The 18,540-nt window shown below is 43.8% G+C and overlaps 1 protein-coding gene across 1 annotated transcript in view; it reads right to left on the bottom strand.

Annotated features, from left to right (window-relative positions):
* dnai3 (dynein axonemal intermediate chain 3) overlaps nt 1-18,540 on the bottom strand; it is a 121,316-nt gene that overhangs the window by 67,081 nt on the left and 35,695 nt on the right. The window contains exons 9-11 of the mRNA XM_041207850.1: nt 17,961-18,085; nt 6,898-6,987; nt 6,346-6,435 (exon numbers count right to left, since the gene is read on the bottom strand). Coding sequence (XP_041063784.1) covers nt 6,346-6,435; nt 6,898-6,987; nt 17,961-18,085 — 305 coding nt within the window. The remainder of the gene's footprint in view (nt 1-6,345; nt 6,436-6,897; nt 6,988-17,960; nt 18,086-18,540) is intronic.

The raw sequence follows: 18,540 nt of genomic DNA, 5'->3' as shown, positions 1-18,540 counted from the left end.
GTGGAGGCGGGTTGCCTCACATCCTTTAAAAAGTACCTCGATGAGCACTTGGCACATCATAACATTCAAGGCTATGGGCCAAGTGCTGGTAAATGGGATTAGGTAGGTAGGTCAGGTGTTTCTCACGTGTGGGTGCAGACTCGATGGGCTGAAGGGCCTCTTCTGCACTGTGATTCTGTGATGTGGCACCTTAACAAATGCCTTCTGGAAATCCAAGTACAGTACATCTATAGCCTCCCATTAGTGCATGCTACTCCTAATAACTTGGTGAAACATGATTTCCCTTTCACAAAACCACACTGACTCTTTCTATGTGCCTAGCTATAACCTCTTTAATGATCCATTCTAACATCTTCCTCATGAGAGACGATTTCTGTTTTCTGTCTCCCTCCCTTCTTGAATAGAGAGGTTATATTTGCTACTTTCCAGTCAGATGGAACCTATCCAGAATCTAGAGAATTTTGGAAAATTAACACCAACGCATCTGCAAACCCCATTAGCCACCTTTTTTAAGACCTTAGGATGAAGTCCATCAGGTTCCGGTGAGTTGCCAGCCCGCAGCTCAGTACTACTTCCCTAGTGAGTGTAATTTCACCAAGTTCCTGTCTCCCACCTCCTGATTTACAAGTATTCCTGGAATGACTTTTATATTCTCAATAGTGAAGACAGGGCAAAATATTTGTTCATTTCTTCCACCATTTCCTAATTATCTACTATTAACTCCCCATTGTCACTCTCTAGAGGACCAACACTCAATTTACTTACTCTTTTCCTTTTCAAATATCTGTAGAAACTCTTGCTATCCATTTTTACATTTCTAGCTAGCTTCCTCTCATACTCGAATTTCTTTCTCCTGATTAACCTTTTAGTCACTCGCTGCCATTCTTTATATTCCGACCAATCATCTGACCTGCCACCCATCTTTGTGCAGTTATATGCTTTTTCCTTAAGTTTTATGCTTTCCTTATTTAGTTAATCATGGATGGTGGGTCCTCTCTTTAAAATTTTTCTTTACAGTAGGAATATACTTATTCTGTGTATTCTGAAATATCTCCTTAAATGTCTGCCACTACTTCTCTATTGAGCTACCCCTAGCCTAGTTTCCCAGTTCACTTCAGTTAGCTCAGCTTTCATGCCCACAAAGTTGCCCTTATTTAAGTTTAAGATACTAGTCTTAGACCCACTCTTCTCCCTTTCAAACTGGATGTAAAATTCAATCATATTGTGGTCGCTGCTACCTAGGGGTGCCTTTACTCTGAGGTCATTAATTAATCCTGTCACATCACACAGTACCAGGTCTAAGATAACCTGCTCTCTGGTTGGTTCCAGAACATGCTGCTCTAAGAAACTACCTCAAAACCTCCTCACAGTTCACAATAATTTTTTTGTGTCGTCCATAAACCAAAGTCCATGTCACAGAATCACAGAATCTTTACAGTGCAGAAGGAGACCATTTGGCCCATTGAGTCTGCACTGGCTCTCTGAAAGAGCATTCTACCTAATCCCACTCCCCTGCCTTAGCCCCGTTACCTTGCACATTCTCTCTTTTCTGGGAGCAATCCAATTCCCTTCTGAATACCTCAATCAAACCTGCCTCCACCACCTGTTCAGGAAGTTTGTTCCAGACTCCAACCACCCTCGAAGTGAAAATTTTTTTCCTCATATCACTTTTACTCCTTTTGCCTATTATTTTGAATCTGTGCCCTCTAGTTCTTGTTCTACTCTTGAGAGGGAACAGTTTCTCACTACTTACCCTGTCCTTACCCCTCAGGATCTTGAATACCTCTACAAGTCTCCTCTCAGCCTTTTTTTTCTCCAAGGAAAACAGTCCAAATCTCTTCAATTTATCCTCATAGCTACAGTTGTTTATCCCTGGAATCATTCTTGTGAATATCCTCTGCACTCTCTCCAATGCCTTCACATCTTTCCTCAAGTATGGCACCCAGAACTGGACACAGTACTCCAGATGAGACCTAGCTAGTGTCTTATACAAGTTTAACATGACCTCCTTACTCTTGTACTCAATGCCCCCATTGATAAAACCTAGTATACTATATGCTTTATTGACCGGTCTCTCAACAGCCCCCGACACTTTCAATGACTTATGTACATACATACCGACGTTCCTGCACCTCCTTTATTTTATATTGTTTTCCACATTCTTCCTGCCAAAATGAATCACCTCATCCTTCTCTGCATTGAATTTCATCTGCCATTTATCTGCCCAATCCACCAATATGTGTATGTCCTTTTGAGGTTTAAGACTATCCTCTTCACAGTTGACAAAGCTTCCAATCTTCGTATCACCCCCAAATTTTGAAATCATGCCCTGCACACCACAGTCTAGGTCATTAATATACATCAAGAAGAACACTGACCCCTGGGGAACTCCACTACAAAACTTCTGCCAATCTTAAAAACAACCATTTATCACTACTCTCTGTTTCCTGTCACTCAGCCAATTTTTTATTCAAGTGTCTTGCTGCTCTCTCCCTCTCACGCTCTTTATGAAGTCTCGCTGCTCTGTCCCTCTGGCACTCTTTACGAAGTCTTGCTGCTCTTTGGCTCTTACATTCTTTATGAAATCTCACTGCTCTCTCCCTCTCGCCTCTTTATAAAGTCTTGGTGCCCTCTCCCTCTCGCGCTCTTTAGGAAGTCTCGCTGCTCTCTCCCTCTCGCGCTCTTTATGAAGTCTCGCTGCTCTCTCCTTCTCGCGCTCTTTATGAAGTCTCGCTGCTCTCTCCCTCTCACGCTCTTTATGAAGTCTCGCTGCTCTCTCCCTCTCGCGCTCTTTATGAAGTCTTGCTCTTTTTAAAATGAAGTCCCCGCTCTCCGCACTCTTTTTAAAAATTGTTATTATATATCAAGAAAAGCAGTGGTCCTAGTACTGACCCCTGGGGAACCCCACTGTATATATCTTTCTCCTATTGAAAAAACCACCGTTTACCATTACTTTTTATTTCTGTCACTCAGCCAACTTCACATCCATGCTGTCATTGGCCCTTTTATTCCATGGGCTTCAATTTTGCTGACAAGTCTGTTATGTGACATTTTATCAAATGCTTTTGGAAGTCCATGTACATCACATCAACAGCATTACCCTCATCAACGCTCGCTGTTAACTCATCAAAAAACTCAATCAAATTAGCTAAACACATTTTGCTCTAAACAAATCTATGCTGGCTTTCCTTAATTAATCCACATTTCTCCCAGTGACTGTTAATTTTGTCCTGAATTATCATTTCTAAAAGCTTTCTAACCCCTGAGATTAAACTGGCTGGACAGTAGTTGCTGAGATTATCTTTCTATTTTACGCTCAATAAGGGTGCAATTCTCCAGTCCTCTGGCACCACCCCTGCAACTAAAGAGGATTTGAAAATTATTGCCAGTGCCTCCCCAATTTCCACCCTCACTTACCTCAGAATCCTTGGATCCATCTGATCTGGTCCTGATGATTTATCAACCTTAAGTTCAATCTTTTCTAATACCTCCTCCTTATCAATTTTAACCATCCTGTGTCTGAGCTACCTCCTCATTCACTATGACCTGTAAATCATCTTCATCTTTGATAAAAACAGATGCAAAGCATTCATTTAATATCTCAGCCATGCCCCCTGCCTCCACACATATATCCTCCTCTTGGCCCTTTACCATGCTTTTATTTTTTAAATGCCTATTGAAGACTTTTGGATTTCCTTTCACGTCAGCTGCCAGTCTCTTCTCTTACTCTCTCTTTGCTTCTCTTATTTCAATTTCACTTCCCTTCTAAATTCTCTATATTTAGGTTGGCTCTCAATTGTATTACCTACCTGACATAGGTTATATGCATCCTTTTTCTGCTTCATCTTACTCTCTGTCACTGTTGTCACACATGGAGCTCTGGATTTGTTTGTCCTAATTTTGTCCTGGTGGGAATCAACCTCGACTGTACCCAAACCATCTCCCCTTTGAAGGCAGCCCATTGTTCCATTACAGTTTTTGCCTGGCAATTTTTGATTCCAATTTACCTGGGCCAGGTTCATTCTTACCCTATTGAAGTTGGCTTTCCCGCAATGAATTATTCTTACTCTGATTGTTCCTTGTTCTTTTCCTTGGCAATTTAAACCTTATGATACAATGATCACTGTCTACTAAATATTCCCTTTACTGATACTTGATGCACCTCATTCCCCAGAACCAGATCTATCAATGCCTCCTTCCCCGTTGGACTGGAAACATATTGATGTGAAAAATTTTCCTGAGCACATCTCACTTAAACACTTCCCTCCCCCTGCACTTTACACTGTTACCATCCCAGTCTACATTGTGATCATTAAAGTCCTCCATATTCATTGGCTTTTGCACCTTCCTGTAATTTTCTTGCATATGTGTTCCTCAATATCTTTCCCACTAATTGGTAGCCTATAGAATGCACCAGGCAGTCTAATGATACCTCCATTCTTTCTTAGCTCTAACCAAATAGATTCTGTCCTTGACCCTGCAGGACATTCTCTCTCTCCATCACTGTAATGTTCTCTCAGTAACTGTTACGCCATCTCCAATCTTTTGTTCCCTATATTTGGTATTGTAGAGAATTATCCTGATGAGTGCAAGATGAAAATCTTCGACAAAAAATGTCTCATTTTTCAGCAATATTCAAATACAGGGGATGAAAGATAGGGAGCGGTGTAATTTTTTTTTTCTTTTTCCAGCAATACTCAAGTTCTGTAAAACCAAAGGAATATTCCCTATGTATCCTGAACATCTTGTATCCAGGAATATTTAATACCCAGTCCTGTCCTTTTTGGAGCCAGGTCTCCATTATCACTATGTCATCATATTCGCATGTATATGTGCCCGCAGCTCACTGCCCGTATTTACCACACTCAGCACATTCACATACATGCACAGTAAACTTACGTTAGACCTTATTTCATTGCCTCATACTCTGACCCTATCTAAAACCATACTATTTCCTCCTCTAGTTCTATCCGTCTCTCCCAATTCTTTGTGCACCTTGTTTTTCTTGTTGATATTTCCTGGTTCCCACACCCTTTCTAAATTGGTTTAAATTCTCCCCGATAGCCCCACCTAATCACCCTGCAAGGCGATTGATCCAAGCTCCGTTAAGGTGCAATCTGTTGCACCTCCTCCAGAGCTGGTTCCAGTATCCCAGGAATCTAAAGCCCTCCCTCCTGCACTATCTTTCCAGACATACATTCACATGCTCTATCCTCTAAATCAAATCAAAAACAGTGCACACAAGTAGTTAGTGCTGTTCAAAAACATGTCCATTCACAACATTGGACAGACACTCAGTCACAATGATGTTCTATCATTAAATTACACCCACAAACTACCACTAGCACTGTCTAAGATGAAATCAAGTGTGATAGATTCAGGCAGCACAGGAGAGTGCTGTGAATGTAGAACTCACTTATACTTCACCCTGCTCTCATGCCCACATGTCTGTCCTTGGCCTGCTGCATTGTTCCAGTGAAGCTCAACGCAAACTTGAGGAACAACACCTCATCTTTCGACTAGGCACTTTACAGCCTTCCGGACTTAACATTGAGTTCAACAATTTTAGATCTTGAACTCCCTCCTTCATCCCCACCCCCTTCCTGTTTCTTCTCCTTCCTATTTGTTTTTTTTTTCCAATAATTTATATAGATTTTTCTTTTCCCACCTATTTCCATTATTTTTAAATGTATTCCACCCATCGTTTATTTCACCCCACCTCCACTAGAGCTACCTTGCTTGTCCTGCTCTCCACTCTTAATTAGCACATTCTTTTAGATAATATCACCACCTTCAACACCTCTTTGTTCTTTTGTCTGTGACATCTTTTGATTATCTCCTCCTATCACTGCTTGCTTGTCCCAACAACACCCCCTCCTTCTCCCACCACCACCGACCCCCCCCCCACCCCACAACCCCCCATTAAACCAGCTTATATTTCACCCCCTTCCTATTTTTACTTAGTTCTGCTGAAGGGTCACGTGGACACGAAATGTCAACTTTGCTCTTCTCCGCTGATGCTGCCAGACCTGTTGAGTTTTTCCAGGTATTTTTGTTTTTGTTTTTAATCCAGGGACTACTACCTTTGGTGAGAGTACGTGGGGTTGGATTGGAGTGGGACACTGGATGGGGCAGTGGGGGTGGGGGGTGGGGGGTGGGGATAGTGAATGATAGCTAGAAGATGGGGCAGGAACTTGTACAATGAAACTTCAGGAATATGTGTCGACATGAGATGCTGAGATGCGTCTGAAATGAGCAACTGTTGTCAACCTGGAACATAATGTGACAAGACTGTTGACGAGCCCCTCTTTCCGCACAGTTTTTGTGGCCCCTCAGCTTACTCACCAGCAGGTTTGCTTTGACGGTGTCGGGTTTTGTTGCTGGAAGGTGACCCTGTAATCTGTGTGCGAATTCAGAAATGTCCCACAGCACCACCTGCGCAGGGAAATACATAGAACAATTATCAGCAGCAGCGGCGACAACCATTGGTATTTAGAGAGCGTCTTTGACATCATAAAACGTCTCCTAGTGCTGCGCACGAGCGATTCTCAAACAAAATTTGGCATGGATCCAAGTAAAGTGACACAAACCTCGGTTAAAGAGGTAGGTTTTAAGAAGCATCTTACAAGGCGTGGGAGATACAGAGAGGCGGAGGAGTGTAGAGAGGGAATTCCAGAACTCAAGGACCAGGCAGCTGAAGACACGGCTGTTATGGTGGGACAAAGGATAACAGGCATGTGCAGACAATTGTGGCTCCTTGAGCTACCCTGAATTCTGAAATACCCGTCATCTTAGCTTTAAATTACAGAATGATTTATTTTTTGGACTATTCTCTCGTCTGAAAATGTGGGCTAGTCCTGTTGACTCTTTGTAACTTACACGGATGTGTTTCAGTACCTGGCCATTTTTGCAGCCACCAGCCACAATGTTTGGATCAGTGGGACAAAACTGAAAGCTGTAAATATCATCCGGAGCCTCCAAGATTATCTAAAAAGAATCAAAAACAGGACACACAAGAAGTTAGAACCGTTCAGAAACCTCCACCGCCCCCCCCCCCAACCATTCACATCATGGGAAAGGAACTCAGTCACAAAGATGTTCTATCATTAAACTCAATCAACAAACTACCACAAGCACAGACCGATCCCATAGGTTCAGACAGCATAAGAGAGTGCTGTGAATTGAGAACTCACTAACACTACGAGAATCACAGAATCACAGCGCAGAAGAGGCCCTTCAGCCCATCAAGTCTGCACCGAGAAGTGAGAAACACCTGACCTACCTACCTAATCCCATTTACCAGCACTTGGCCCATAGCCTTGAATGTTATGATGTGCCAAGTGCTCATCCAGGTACTTGTTAAAGGATGTGAGGCAACCCGCCTCCACCACCTTCCCAGGCAGCACATTCCAGACCGTCACCACCCTCTGGGTAAAAAATATTTTTCCTCACATCCCCCCTGCCCCTCACCATAACTTATGCCCCCTTGTGACTGACCCTTCAACTAAGGGGAACAGCTGCTCCCTATCCACCCTGTCCATGCCCCTCATAATCTTGTACACCTCCATCAGGTCGCCCCTCAGTCTTCTCTGCTCCAACAAAAACAAACCAAGTCTATCTAACCTCTCTTCATAACTTAAATGTTTCATCCCAGGGAACATCCTGGTGAATCTCCTCTGCACCCCCTCCAGCGCAACCACAACATTCCTATAATGTGGCGACCAGAACTGAACACAGTAATCCAGCTGTGGCCTCACCAAGGTTCTATTTAACTCCAACATGACCTCCCTACTTTTGTAATCTATGCCTTGATTGATAAAGGCAAATGTCCCATATGCCTTTTTCACCACCCCATTAACATGCCCCTCTGCCTTCAGAGATCTATGGACACACACGCCAAGGTCCCTTTGTTCCTCAGAACTTCCTAGTGTCATGCCGTTCATTGAATACTTCCTTGTCAAATTACTCCTTCCAAAGTGTATCACCTCACACTTTTCAGGGTTAAATTCCATCTGCCACTTATCTGCCCATTTGACCATCCCGTCTTTATCTTCCTGTAGCCCAAGACACTCAACCTCACTGTTAACCACCCGGCCAATCTTTGTGTCATCCGCAAATTTACTAATCCTACCCCCACATAGTCATCCATGTCGTTTATATAAATGACGAATAATAGGGGACCGAGCACAGATCCCTGTGGTACGCCACTGGACACTGGCTTCCAGTCACTAAAGCATCCTTCTGTCATCATCCTCTGCCTCCTACAACTAAGCCAATTTTGAATCCACCTTATCAAATTACCCTGTATCCCATGTGCATTTGCCTTCTTTATAAGTCTCCCATGTGGGACCTTGTTAAAGGCTTTACTGAAATCCATATAAACTACATCAACTGCACTACCCTCATCTACACACCTGGTCACCTCCTCAAAACATTCAATCAAATTTGTTAGGCATGACCTCCCTCTGACAAAGCCATGCTGACTATCCCTGATCACACCTTGCCTCTCCAACTGGAGATAGATACTCTCCTTCAGAACTTTCTCCAATAGTTTCCCTACCACTGACGTGAGACTCACTGGCCTGTAGTGCCCTGGCTTATCTCTACAACCCTTCTTAAATAGCGGAACCACATTAGCTGTTCTCCATTCCTCTGGCACCTCCCCCGTGGCCAGAGAGGATTTAAAAATTTGGGTCAGAGCCCCTGCGATCTCCTCCCTTGCCTCCCTCAGCAGTCTGGGACACAAATCATCTGGACCTGGAGATTCATCCACTTTTAAGCCTGCCAACACCTCCAATACCTTGAAAAACTCAGCAGGTCTGGCAGCATCGGTGGAGAAGAGCACAGTTGATGTTTCAAGTCCTCATGACCCTTCAACAGAACTAAGTAAAAATAGGAAAGGGGTGAAATATAAGCTGGTTTAAGGGGGGTGGGTGTTGTTGGGACAAGTAGCCAGTAATAGGTGGAGATAATGAAAAGATGTCACAGACAAAAGGACAAAGAGGTGTTGAAATCCTTTTTGTTTTTTCCAATAATTTATATAGATTTTTCTTTTCCCACCTATTTCCATTATGTTTAAATGTATTTCCACCCATTGTTTATATCTACCTTTTAGCCCTTTTAGTATTCCTTCATCCCACCCCCACTAAGGCTATCTGTACCTTGTCTGTCCTGCTTTCTACTCTTAATTAGCACATTCCTTAGATAATATCACCACCTTCAACACCTCTTTGTCCTTTTGTCTGTGATATCTTTTCGTTATCTCCACCTATTACTGGCTACTTGTCCCAACAACCCCTACCCCCTTAAACCAGCTTATATTTCACCCCTTTCCTATTTTTACTTAGTTCTGTTGAAGGGTCATGAGGATGCGAAACGTCAACTTTGGTCTTCTCTGCCGATGCTGCCAGACCTGCTGAGTTTTTCCAGGTATTTCTGTTTCTGTTTTTGTTTTGGATTTCCAGCATCCGCAGTTTTTTGCTTTTACCTCCAATACCTTGTCACTCCCTATATCAACTTGCTTAAGAACCTCGCAGTCTCTCATCCTGAGTTCGATAACTTCATCCTCATTCTCTTGGGTGAAGACAGATGTGAAGTATTCATTCAACACTCTAGCGATGTCCTCTGGCTCCACCCATAGATTGCCCCCTTGGTCTTGAATGGGCCCTACTCTTTCCCTGGTTATCCTCTTCCCATTGATATACTTATAAAATATCTTCGGACTTTCCCTACTTTTACCAGTCAGAGCTTTCTCATATCCCCTTTTTGCTCTCCTAATTGCTTTCTTAAGCTCCACCCTGCACTGTCTGTATTCCACTAATGCCTCCGCTCATTTGCTTCCCTTGTACCTGCTGAAAGCCTCTCTTTTCCTTCTCATCATAACCTGAATATCTCTGGTCATCCATGGTTCTCTGGGCTTGTTACTCTTTCCTATCACCCTAGAGGGAACATGTTGAGCCTGTACCCTCCCCATTTCCTTTTCTTTTTGTCGATCTTTTTGTCCATAACAAACTTAAACTGTACCATGTTGCGGTCGCTATCACTAAAATGCTCCCCCACCACCACCTCAGCCACCTGTCTGGCTTCATTCCCCAGAATTGGGTCCAGCAATGCTTGTTGGACCTTCTACATATTGACCTAAAAAGTTCTCCTGTACACATTTCAAGAAATCCACTCCATCCAAACCCTTAACGCTATGTCTATCCCAATTAATGTTGGGAAAGTTGAAATCACCTAATCTAATTACCCTATTGTTATTGTTTTTACACACCTCCACAAACTGTGCACATATATGCTCCTCAATTTCCCGCTGACTATCGGGGGGTCTATAATAAACACCTAACAATGTGGCTGCCCCTTTTTTATTCCTAAGCTCTACCCACAAAGCTTCATTCGTTGCCCCCTCCAAGATATCATCTCTCCTTACTGCAGTAACTGACTCCTTAACTAATAATGCAATGCCTCCTCCTCTTGTACCCCATCCCCTGTCTCGCCTGGAGATTCTATATCCCGGAATGTTGAGCTGCCAATCCTGCCCTTCCCTCAACCATGTCTCAGTGATGGCTACTATATCACAATTCCACAAGTCAATCCTCATCCTTAATTCATCTGTTTTACCTGTAATACTCCTGGCATTAAAGTAGAGGTCACCCAGCCTTACCTTACTCCCTTGAAGCTTATTGCAGCTGTACTCCCTCTGACTTGATTGTTTTACTGTATTATGATGTGTCCCTATTCTGCTAACATTCTGTGTCCCCTCCCCCTGCTGAATTAGTTTAAACTCCTCCCAATAGCACTAGCAAACCTCCTGCAAGGACATTAGTCCCGCTCTGGTTCAGATGTAGACCGTCCCACTTGTACAGGTCCCACCTTCCCCAGAAACGGTCCCAGTGATCCAGGAATCTAAAATCCTCCCTCCTGCACCAACTCTTAAGCTATGTATTCATCTGCGCTATTCTCCTGTTTCTGAGCTCACTAGCACATGGCACTGGGAGTAATCCAGAGATTACAACCCGAGAGGTCTTGCTTTATCGTCTACTGTCTAACTCCCTGAATTCTTGATGCAAGACCTCATCCCTCTTTCTACCTATGTCATTGGTACCAACATGTACCATGACCTCTGCCTTATCTCCCTCCTCCTTCAGGATACCCTGCAGCCGTTCAGTGACATCCCGGACCCTGGCACCAGGGAGGCAACATACCATCCTGGAGTCACGTTGATGGTCACAGTAGTACCTATCTGTGCCCCTGACTATAGAATCCCCTATTACTATTGCTCTTCCTCTCTTCCTCCCCTCCTGTATAGACAGGCTGTTTGTGCTGAGAAGTTCAGACATTTAAGGGACAGCTTCATAACAACATCAGGGTAAAAAGGAATAGATTATATATTGACAGGAATAGGATTAACCCATCCAGCCCCTTGAGGGTGTTCTGCCATTCAATATGATCACATCTGATATGTGACCTAACTCCATTTATCCACATTTGCCTCATATCCCTTAATACCTTTGGTAACAAAAATCCATCAATCTCTACTTTTTAGATTATGCCTCCCTAGTCTTCAACTCCCCAGAATAGTTACTCTCAATATAGCCTAGCTGTTCCCCTTCTTCTTCAGTTGTCTGCCTGAAGGCAGGTCCAACTGCAGTGTCACGATCTCCACCACAGGCAGGGCACAGAGGCAGGTCCAGAATCCACCCCAGCTGGAACCTCATGTTGCTGGCACCAACTTGACCCACATCTGCTGTCCAGCCAACTGAACCAACCCTAGGCCCAACCATCTTCAGCTGCTTCATCAATGACTTTCCTTCCATCATAAGGTCAGAAGTGGGGATATTCGCTGATGATTGCACAATGTTCAGCACCATTCCTGACTCCTCAGATGATGAAGCAGTCCATGTCCAAATGCAGCAAGATCTGGACAATATCCAGGCTTGGGCTGACAAGTGGCAAGTAACATTGGCACCACACAAGTGCCAGGCAATGGCCATCTCCAACAAGGGAGAATACAACTATTGTCCCTTGACATTCAATGGAGTTACCATTGCTGAATCCCCCACTATCAACATCCTGGGGATTACCATTGACCAGAAACTGAACTGGACTAGCCATATAAATACTGTGGCTACAAAAGCAGGTCAGAGGTTAGGAATCCTGCGACAAGTAATTCACCTCCTGACTCCACAAAGCCTGTCCATCAGCTACAAGGCACAAGTCAGGAGTGTGATGGAATACGCCCCACTTGCCTGGATGAGTGCAGCTCCCACAACACTCAAGAAGTTTGACATCATCCAGGACAAAGCAGCCTCGCTTGATTGGCACCACATCCACAAACATTCACTCCCTCCACCACTGACGCACAGTAGCAGCAGTGTGTACCATCTACAAGATGCACTGCAGGACTTCACCAAGGCTCCTTAGTCAGCACCTTCCAAACCCACGGACCACTACCATCTGGAAGAACATGGGCAGCAGATGCATGGGAACACCACCACCTGGAAGTTCCCCTCCAAGTCACTCACCATCTTGACTTGGCAATATATCGCCGTTCCTTCACTGTCGCTGGGTCAAAATCCTGGAACTTCTTCCCTAACAGCACTGTGGGTGTACGTACACCACATGGACTGCAGCGGTTCAAGGAGGCAGCTCATTACCACCTTCTCAAGGGCAACTAGGGATGGGCAATAAATGCTGGCCCAGCCAATGAAGCCCACATCCCATGAATGAATTAAAAAACTTATTTCCATCACATGGCTGACCAGGAATCTCTCCATGTGTGTGTGTTCAGAGGATTTACAAGTTGAAATCAACTTGTTTGGCCACATTACACACCTTCTTTGGCCATCAAGTCCTGGAGTAGGACTCAGACCTGGAGCTTCTGGTTCAGAGGCAGGGGCGCTGCCCACTGCACCAAAAGACCTCCTACCTGTTTCCCTTAACGTATTGAAAAAAATGGATCAAATCTCCCTTTAACCTCCTAAATTCCAGGGAATACAACCCAAGTTTGTGTAAATGATCCTTGTAATCTCTTGGAAAGGCTGAGATCAATGGTAGAAAGAGGCTCATCTGGAGCATAAGCACCGGCACAGAGCAGTTGGATTGCTGTAAATTCAATGTAATGTCTCCCAGGATTACTTGTAGGAGGTTCTTCAGCCCTCTCTCTCTAACTTTGATCTCAAATTAGGCTGTGATTGTTTCTTACGACTGTTTATTAGGATAGGGAGTAAAAATGCACAGCAACACCCACATCCCATGAAAGAATAAAAAAAAGCCTATTTGTATAATATCTGTATTGTAAAAAAGCATGAGAATCAATGTTCATGACTAGACAGTGAGGTGAGACTAGGGTAAGAGGAGTTGAGATCTTTCTTTCATTCCCATGATGTCTCTTCCTGAGTTGAGCTACAACCTTACTTGGGACTCACTGTTGTGACTTGTTTCCTCCTTGTTTTGCTGCAGTTGTAAAGGGCATTGGTGAGACCACATCTAGAGTACTATGTACAGTTTGGTCTCCTTATTTAAGAAAGGATATAAATGCGTTAGAAGCAGTTCGGAGAAGGTTCACTGATACCTGGGACGGCAGTGGGGGAGAGGAATGGTCTTGGATAGGCTGGGCCTGTATCCATTGGAGTGTATGAGAGGTGATCATATAAGATCTTGAGGGGACTTGACAGGGTGGATGCTCAGAGGACGTTTCCCCTTGTGGGAGAGACTAGAAATAGGGAACACAGTTTAAAAATATGGGGTGTCTCATTTAAGACAGAGTTAAACAGGGGCAAACAGGGGCAAACAGAGGCAAACAGGGTTAAACAGGGTTAAACAGAGGCAAACAGAGTTAAACAGGGTTAAACAGAGGCAAACAGAGGCAAACAGAGTTAAACAGAGAATTGTCCTTCCCAGAGAGCGGTGGAGGCAGGGTCAATGAACATTTTTAGGGCAGAGGTAGATAGATTCTTCACTAACAAGGGAGTCAAAGGCCACAGGGGGGTTTGATGGAAAGTGGAGTTGAGGCCACAATCAGATCAGCCATGATATTACTGAATGGTGGAGCAGGCTTGAGGGGTCAAATAACCTACTCCTGCTCCTAGTTCATATGTTTGTGTGTTCATATGAAACAGAGGCACCAAGAACAACAGTTAGTACACTGCTGTTTTTTTCTTTACCTATTCAGCTTCAGATGAGTTCAATTTAAAAGCAAAATGAAAATCAAACAATGTTTTAATACATCTGTAATGTGAAAGGCATTTGTAGATAGAACTATATAGAATTGGGGAAGGTGGGGGCATAGTGGTATTGTCACTTGACTAACATTCCAGTGATCCAGGGTAATGTTCTGGGGTCCTGGGTTCGAATCCCACCACAGCAGATAGTGAATTTTGAATTGAATAAAAATCTGGAATTAAAAGTCCAATGACAACCATGAAGCCATTGCCAATTGTTGTAAAAACCCATCTTGTTCACTAATGCCCTTTAGGGAAGGAAATCTGCTGTCTGGCCTACATGTGACCCCACACCTACAGCAATGTGGCTGACTCTTAAATGCCCTCTGAACAAGGGCAGTTAGGGATGGGCAAAAAATTCTGGCCTAGTCAGTGACACCCTCATCCCATGAACGAATATAAAAAAAATGCAAGACATTTGGCCAAACTGGTTCTTTAACTGGAATTTAATCTCCATATGAGCCTTCTCTCAACCCTTTTCATCTCACCCTATCAGTATATCCTTCTATTTCTTTCTCTCTCACGTGTTTATCCAGCTTCCACTTAAATGTATCTATAATATTCACCTCAAATATTCCATATGGGAGAGGGTTCTACATCCTTGCGACTCTCCGACTAAATAGGTCAAAACATTCCCTTCAAACCTAACCTAACAAATCCTTCCATAATTTTAAAGATGTCTGTCAGGACACCGCTCAATCTTTTCTTTTCTAGAGAGAAGAGCACCAGCCTATTCAGTCTTTTTCTAATAGTTATAACCTCGCAGTTCTGGTATCTCTGCTGTGAATCTTTCAGATGAATTATCCAGTTGGTTGTAGACATGTTTTAGCGTGGGTCATGTTTACAGCCTGCAGTGGGACTGTGCAGAGCTCCATCTGGTGGCCCAATTGAAAGCAAAGACCAAACTCAGTGAGCTGAAACAATCCTGCTGAAGCGACGGGAATTGCCTGGATATTAATAACCAGCAACCTCGGGACCGACTTAACACCAAACTTGGAGATCTTCAGGCATCGGTACAAAAATGGAAAGTGCAATCATGTCAAAGTTTGGGTTTTGCTCAGGGATTTGAAATCAAGGGTGGCCCACGTGTGATCTGTGCCATTTTCAACAACAACAATAAATTGCATTTACATAGTGCCTTCAATGTCATCAAATGTACCAAAGCGCTTCACAGCAGTGATACCAGACCTAATATGACACTGAGCCGCCGCATAAAGAGATATTAGGACAGGCGACAAAAAGCTTGGTCACAGAGGTAGGTTTCAAGAAGTTTTAAAGGAGGAAAGTGAAGTGGAGAGGAGGAGATGTTTAGGGAGGGAATTCCAGAGCTCAGGGGCCCCCAGCTACCTATTCTGGAGAGGTCAGCAATGTTTGAGAGGCCAGCATAGGAGGCGTGTAGAGGTTTCAGAGGCCAATAGAGCTAGAGAAGGTTACAGATATAAGAAGCGGTGAGGACGTGGAAGGATTGAAAACAAGGGTGTGAATTTTAAAATCTAAGTGTTGCTTAACTAGGCACCGATGTCAGTCAGTGAGCACAGGGTTGGCAAGAGCAGACAACATACAGTTATAATCTCACTACATTGGGAAGAAGAATGGTGGCCACAAGAGTAGGTCAGAAGCTGGGAATTATACAGCAAGTAACTCAGCTCCTGACTCCTTAATGTTTGTCCACCATCTACATGGCATAAGTCAGGAGTGTGATGGAATACTCTCCATTTGCCTGGACGAATGCAGCTCCAACAACATTAGAAAAGCTTGACATTATCCAGGACAAAGCAGCCCGCTTGATTGGCACCCTATCCACCATGTTAAACATTCAGCGTCGATTTGTATAGAAACTGAACAGGACCAGCCATTTAAATACTGTGGCTACAAGAGCAGGTCAGGGGCTAGAAATCCTGCAGCGAGTAACTCATATCCTGACTCCCCAAAGCCTGTCCACCATCTACAAGGCACAAGTCAGGAGTGCAATGGAACACTCTCTACTTGTCTGGGTGAGTGCAGCTCCTACAACATTCAAGAAGCTCGACACCATCCAGGACAAAGCAGCCCGCTTGATTGGCACCCCATCCACAAACAGTTACTCCCTCCACCACCGACGCACAGTAACAGCAGTGTGTAACATCTACAAGATGCACTGCAACGACTCACCGAGGATCCTTCGACAGCACCTTCCAAACCTGTGACCTCTGCCACCTAGAAGGACAAGGGCAGCAGATAGATGGGAACACCACCACCTGAAAGTTCCACTGCAAAAAACAAACCATCCTGAGTTTGAACTTTATCGCTGTTCATTCACTATCGCTGGGTCAAAATCCTGGAATCTTTTCCTAACAGCATGGTGGGAGTACCTACACCACATGGACTGCAGCGGTTCAAGAAGGCAGCTCACCATCACCTTCTCAAGGGCAATTAGGGATGGGCAATAAATGCTGGCCCAGCCAGCGATGCTAATATCTCATGAAAAAAATAAAAAAAAACAGCTGATGTTTGAGTTTGAATAAATGAATCCATTAGCAGTGATTGCTGAAATAATCAAGCCAAGTTGGACTAGGGCAACAGACAAAAGTGTAGCCAACACAACCTCATTGTATATGATAGTGAAGACCACTTGTTTGTGGTTTTCAGATGAAAATGGACAAAGTCACAGGCCACATCCCAAAATTGCAAAGAACTCCAAAAATCAAAATGAACTCATACAGTTGTTATCAACACTTGGCCCCAGTTATAGCATTAAAATGTTTTGAACTTATTCATGGTTTTTGTTTACCTTGTTTTGTCAACAATTGTGCTTTTAAATAATAGAAAGTGTAAATATCCCATTCCTTTAAACTAAAATTATAAAGTTACTCAAAAAGGAGGAATATTAATGTTGATGGAAAGTGAGTGGGAGATTATAATTCAACAAAGGAATTTGTGGAGGAGAAAACCATCACAACGTTAATGGGCCAAATGAACCTTTTCAGTGACTGCTTATTCTAAGGATAAACGAACTTACAAAATTTCCAGGCATCTGTTTCATCAAGCCTGGTCCACAATTATGGGCATCATGACAAAACACTTCTTCCCTCCCCTTCCCTCCCACCACCACTTAATCTCCTGGGAGAGGCCGAACAAAACAGAGAAAATCCGAGGGCCCATAATGGAAGAAATATTCCAGAAAATCCTCCCCGGCTTCCTGAAGGCAACCGAAACCTACACCACAGGAACTGCAGCGCTTCAGGAAGGCAGATCACCACCACCTTCTCAAGGGCAATTAGGGCTGGGCAATAAATGCTGGGCCCAGCCAGCGAAGCCCACATCCCATGAACGAGTAAAACAGAAGTCCCAGAGACCACACGGGCCAAGTGCTGTTAGAAAAGGAATTCTAGGATTTTGACCCAGTGACAGTGAAGGAATGGCGATATAGTTCCAAGCCAGATGGTGCATGAGTTAGAGAGGATCTTGCAGGAGGTGGTGTTCCCATCTGTCTGCTACCCTTGTCCTTCTAGGTGGTAGAGGACGCGTTATCTGTACATTTGATCTATTTGACCTTCTAATTGTAATGGTTTCTGCTCCAGTCAAGAACCTCTTCAGCTCCCTCTTGAGTTATATAGAACTTTACCCACCACCATATTACCAGGCCAGGCATATTACTGAGATTGTTAACTGTGTCATAATCACACAAGTAAAGCTACAGTACATTGTATATGCCTTTGAGTGGTTGGTTCACTAGTAATGTGCAACAGAGTATTTGGATACCTGTGGGCGGATGGGATCAGTGAAGTTCCAGAATAGAATATATGAATGACTCCGGAGTGGTCTGTTGGTTAAGTTCATCCTGTCCTCCATGGTAATGTGATCCACAACTGACACAGCCACTAGCCCTGATCATAAGTAGAAGAATTTACACATTTAACTGAAAAATCATGGTTAAAACTAGCACCCAGCATCTAACAAAAACAGATTACGCTTTTCAGAATAAAAGCATAAGAATAAAATAAATGGGCACTAGAACACAGGCCATTTGGCCCTTCGATTCTGCTGCACCAGTCAATAAGACCATGCCTGATTTCATATCTCAGCTCCACTTTCCTGCACCATTCCCATATCTCTCAATTCCCTTAGTCTCCAAAAATCTGCCTTGGATATACTCAGTGACAGAGCAGTCGCAACTCTCTGGGGTAGAACATTCCAAAAATTCACAGTGAATTCACAAAATTTGAGTGAAGAAATTTCTCCTCATCTCCATCCCAAATGGCCGACCCCTTATTCTGCGACTGTGGCCCTGTCATGAGTGCCCAGTCACCTTTTCAGCATCGACCCTGTCAAGCCCCTTAAG

This window comes from Carcharodon carcharias, chromosome 16, assembly GCF_017639515.1.
Source record: "Carcharodon carcharias isolate sCarCar2 chromosome 16, sCarCar2.pri, whole genome shotgun sequence".
NCBI classification, from domain to species: Eukaryota; Metazoa; Chordata; class Chondrichthyes; order Lamniformes; family Lamnidae; genus Carcharodon; species Carcharodon carcharias.
This window is presented reverse-complemented; position numbering and strand designations above follow the sequence as displayed.